The 5000-nt window shown below is 57.1% G+C and overlaps 1 protein-coding gene across 6 annotated transcripts in view; it reads left to right on the plus strand.

Moving 5' to 3' along the window:
• The window catches only part of LOC113809190 (serine/threonine-protein phosphatase 4 regulatory subunit 1), a 190389-nt gene that overhangs the window by 149814 nt on the left and 35575 nt on the right, over window positions 1-5000 (plus strand). For all 6 annotated transcript variants that reach the window (XM_070120933.1, XM_070120935.1, XM_070120931.1 and 3 more), the window contains one exon: window positions 654-824. In XM_070120933.1, the coding sequence (XP_069977034.1) occupies window positions 654-824 (171 nt within the window). The remainder of the gene's footprint in view (window positions 1-653; window positions 825-5000) is intronic.

Consider the following 5000-nt stretch of genomic DNA (forward strand, 5'->3'; position numbering starts at 1 on the left):
CGTCTCCCTCTCTCCCTCTCTCCCTCTCTCCTCACATATGCTTTCTTTGTGGTATGTATTTTTTCTCTCATCAATGTAGGAGAGGGTAGGAGGAAGGAGAAGCTAAGAGAAGAGAAGAGGTAGGGGGTGGGGGGTGGGGGGAAGCGATAGAGTGGTTTGTTGTTGTTTGCGCAGTGTGTAAGTGTGTAAATAAAGAGGGAGTAAGCAGGGGTAGGAGGACGTCGGTGTTTTTCCCATGTTTTCGTGTGTGTGTGTGTGTTTTTTTTTTTTTTTTTAGTTGAGATGAATCGCGGAGATGCGTTTGAGAGAGAGCGAGAGAGAGAGAGCGAGAGAGAGAGAGCGAGAGAGAGAGAGAGAGAGAGAGAGAGAGAGAGAGAGAGAGAGAGAGAGAGAGAGAGAGAGAGAGAGAGAGAGAGAGAGAGAGAGAGAGAGGGGGGGGGGTGGCAGGCAGTAGAATAGAAGAGAGAAGGGGTATGTCGTGGAAGGGGAAGCGAAAGAGGAGGAGGGGCGGGAGCAAGCAAGCGAGCGAGCGAGCATGACTTATGACATAAGACTGGCCGCGCCGGCTTGCATGCACGTAGGCAGCGAGCGAGCGAGCCTACGAGAGCGAGCGACCGCACGCGGAGCCTTACTATCCCCGTTATGCACCGCAGCTCATGTCCAAGATGGCGCCGCTGATCGGGCGGGAGATGACTGAGCGGCTGTTCCTGGAGCGGTTCACGCGCCTCTGCTCCGACGCCCTCTTCCAGGTCCGCAAGGTGTGCGCCTCCAACTTCGGCGACTTCTGCAGCGTGGTCGGCACGCAGCCCACCGAGGAGGTCCTGGTGAGTACCCGCGCCCACGTTCTTTGAGTCCATGGAGAGGGGGAAGCCGTCAGATAGATAGGCTTCGGAAATAGATAAGTCATATGAATAGATGATGATGGATGAGGTACAGGATAGATCGACGGAGAAAATGGTAAGTGATAGACATCAACTGAAATCTATCGTCTTTGCCCCAGACGTGGAATCCTGTTTCAGTTGCTATCCAAATGTTTCCCTTTTCTTTGTATGCATCTAATTTTTTTGACGCCCTGGTCTCTCTTTCATCGCCTCTGTTACTCGTTTCTCATTACTATTATTTGTTCGTTGTTTTTTTTAGCTCGATACTCTTCATTCTTTTTTTCTTTTATTATGATTTTTAGGTATTACTTACTCTGTTATTATGCCTGTCCCTGTTTCGAAGTCTCCCGCTGTTGCCTTTTTATTTTATCATTCGTTAGACACAGCTTTTCCTTTGTATTTTGACTGTGGCTGTATGCGTATTCGCATCCGCTTGTGCATGAGAGAGAGAGAGAGAGAGAGAGAGAGAGAGAGAGAGAGAGAGAGAGAGAGAGAGAGAGAGAGAGAGAGAGAGAGAGAGAGAGCATGAGAGAGTAAGAGTGAGTGAGTGTGGTGAGGAAAAATTCTCCTGCAATAACTCGCGACGGGCGGGCTTTGGGACTCCGAAAGATGCACTAGGGAAGGTCAGGGAAGGGCCCGGGAGAGCCCCTCTCTCCCTCCCTCTCTTGTGCCCTCCCTTCCTTCCTTCCTTCCTTCCTTCCTTCCTTCCTTCCTTCCTTCCTTCCTTCCTTCCTTCCTTCCTTCCTTCCTCTCTCTCCCATCCTTCCATCCTCTCCCTCCCTTCCTTATGCCCTTCCTCTCACCCTGTCTTATGCCCTCCCTCCGTCTCTCTCCGTCTCTGTAGGTCATATGGGAAGCTGAAAGGAGGGACGGAGGGAAGAAAAGGAAGTAAAGAAGGAAAGAAAGAAATGCGAGGGAAGCAATGACCACATGGAGAGGGAAAAATAGGGAAATGATGATAATTGTGATTTCGATAATAATAGGACCAGGAGAATGAAGGAAGAAGGTAAGATGAGACAAAGATCTTGAGAGAGAGAGAGGGAGAGGGAGAGAGAGAGAGAGAGAGAGAGAGAGAGAGAGAGAGAGAGAGAGAGAGAGAGAGAGAGAGAGAGAGAGAGAGAGAGAGAGAGAGAGAGAGAGAAAGAAAGAAAGAAAGAGAGAAAGAAAGAAAGAGAGAAAGAGATGGGGGTGGGGCGTAGTAGTAGAAGGGTACACAGCTGATATATTTAATACGAGGAGGGTGTTTGGGTGCTTTGAAGGTGCGGGATCGAGAGCAAGGAGGGAGAGAACAGTGAAAGAGAGAGGGGAGGAGAGGATAGAGAGAGTGGAAGAGAGAGAGAGAGAGCGAGAGAGAGGAGGGAATGAGAAGGAGAGGAGAGGGGAGAGACGTGAGCGAGGGAGGGAGCGAGAGTAGGGGAAACTGCACTGCGCACATCCCGGTAAAAGGGTAGCAAGCATACCGGGATGCCAGCCCTGATACTAGGAAAACACCGCCAACGAGGCTGGGATGAGGAGGGAGAAGAGAAGGGGGAGAGGGAACGAAGAGAGGAAGAAATCGAAAAGAGGCAGAGAGGTAGGTAGAGAGTGAGTGGAGAAAGAGAAAGAGGAGGGGAGGGCAAAGAGAAAAGAGAAGGGGAGGGGCCGGTGTTGCATCTGCCGTTGCATCTGGTGGCGTTGTTGTGGAGATGGAGATCCGGGGAAGGAAGGAAGGAAGGAAGGAAGGAGAGAGACTCTTTAGGCGAGGACGCGGCGAGAAAAGGCCACGGGCGGCGTCGCTGATTGGGAACAGGAGAAGGTCGCGTTTCTCCGGAGGGGAAAGGGCGTAGCAACAGCAGCAGAAGCAGGAGGAGCGGCAGGAGAGCGCGGGCGAGGGGAGAGAGGCTGTCCCGAAGCGCCGCCGCCAGAGGACAGGAGCAGCAGGAGCAAGGAGGACGGAGGAGAGTGAGGAAGTACAGGGGAGGAGTGTGGGCAGGGAGCAGGAGATGGTGATAGTAGGAGGGCGCGGGGGATGCAGTAGCAGCAGGAGAGGCAAATGGGATGGCTGGAGGCGCTGGCGGAGCGGCGGCGGGAGGACGAGCAGAAGGAAGAGCAGTCCGAGAGTAGGAGGAGGAGATTGGCAGGGAGGGTCGGAGAGCAAAGGAGTGCGAGTAGGAGGCCGGCGAGGGCTCTGAGGAGGAAGGTTTGCCGTCAGCAGTAGCAGGAGGCGGGCGTTCGGGAGGCGGGCGGCGGAGGAAGGGGCAGGGGCGCGGCGTGGCGAGCGCGTGGGATCAAAGCGGGAGCCGCGGCGGCTGGGGCGGCCACCTTTAAGGCGGCACACAGGCGCACACACGACCATGCCACACACACATCACACACACTCACACTCACATATATAGTGCTGCACGTACATGGGCAGGGGGTCCACACGAGCGAGTACACGCACACACACTCGCACACTCACACACTGAGCGGGCGCAGCTTCCCTCGGCTCGGAGGGAAGGCGCGAGGCTCTCGCTGCTCTCCCCATGCAAGGCTTGTTTACGAAGTGGACCTCTGGTCAGGCCGGCCTCCCTCCCGGCGGCGCGCGCGTGCCCGCCCTCGCCCGCCCCTTCGGCCTGCATTCTTGCCTGCTGGGTGGTCACTCTGCTCCTCTCATGCTCTCACGGACAGACCATGTTCAATGCCTGCACCTGCTCGCGAACTCATGAACAATTCTCTCTCTCCCTCCCTCCCTCCCCTCCTTCGCTCTCCCACTCTCCCTGGCGCGCTGGCTAAAGTCTCCCACCGCTCTCCCTGCTCGCCAGCTCTATCTCGCGCTCGCTATCTATCTGTATCGCCCTCCTCGACCCTTTCCTTCCTCCTCCGCCCTCTCCTTTTTCCTCCCCGCCCTTTCCCAGCCCAGCTCCCTCTCCCCTAGCGCACCTGCCTCTCCCCAGCCCACCTCCCTCTCCCCTAGCCCACCTCCTCTCCCCTAGCCCACCTCCCTCTCCCCCTAGCCCACCTCCCTCTCCCCTAGCCCACCTCCCTCTCCCCTAGCCCACCTCCCTCTACCCTAGCCCACCTCCCTCTACCCTAGCCCACTTCCCTCTCCTCTAGCCCACCTCCCCTCCCCAGCCCACCACCCCTCCCCCCAGCCCACCACCCCCTCCCCTTCCCTAGCCCACCTCCCCTCCCCCAGCCCCCTCCTCAGCCCACCTCCCCGTCCCCAGCCCACCTCCCTCTCCCCCAGCCCACCTCCCTCTCCCCCAGCCCACCTCCCTCTCCCCCAGCCCACCACCCTCTCCTCAGCCCACCACCCCCTCCTCAGCCCACCTCCCCTCCCCCAGCCCACCTCCCTTCCCCCAACCCACCTTCCTCTCCCCCAGCCCACCACCCCTTCCCCAGCCCCCACCACCCCCTCCCAGTCCCCACCTCCCCCTCCCCCTCCCCCTCCCCAGCCCCCACCACCCCTCCGCAGCCCCCACCTCCTCCTCCCCAAGCTCATCCAGCGAAATGTCCCGAGCGGGCCCGCCGCCCTCCCGCTGGCACCCTCCGCCGCACCGCTGGCTGCCATCACTCTCCCCGCCGACAACCCGCAAACATCCTTGGACTACTTCGCCTACCTGTTGACCTGTGAGAGCGAGGTCACCTTCGCCCTGGACTTGTGTGTGTGTTGTGCGCCTGGGTCCACCCCCTCCCATCCCCCGGTCCCTGCAGCCCTTTTTTTTTTCTTCTTTCTTTTTTCTTCCTTTTCTCCAGTTTCTGCCATACCCGTTCCTTCCGCCTCCTTCTTCCCTCTTCTCTATTTCCTTTCCTCTTACTTTCCTTCTCCGTCCCCTCCTTTCCCTCTCCTCCCTCTCCTCCCTCCGTCCTATCTACTAGGGTGCGGAGTAATGGTTTATGGCGACGGTGTCCTGGCACCATTATCCTGATAGGAGTGCCATCGAGTGACCAACACCCCCTAGGAGAGGGAGAGGGAGAAGGAGGGGGAGGGAGAAAGAAAGAAAGAAAGATATGGAGGGAGAGAGCAAGAAAGAGATGGAGGGAGGGAGAGAGAGAGAGAAAGAGAGAGGGGGAGGGAGGGAGAAAAAAAAGAATGAGATAGAGGGAGGAAAAAGTGAGTTAGAGAGCGAAAAAAATGAGATAGAGAAAGAAAGAGAT

This window comes from Penaeus vannamei, chromosome 4 (assembly GCF_042767895.1).
Source record: "Penaeus vannamei isolate JL-2024 chromosome 4, ASM4276789v1, whole genome shotgun sequence".
Taxonomy (NCBI): domain Eukaryota; kingdom Metazoa; phylum Arthropoda; class Malacostraca; order Decapoda; family Penaeidae; genus Penaeus; species Penaeus vannamei.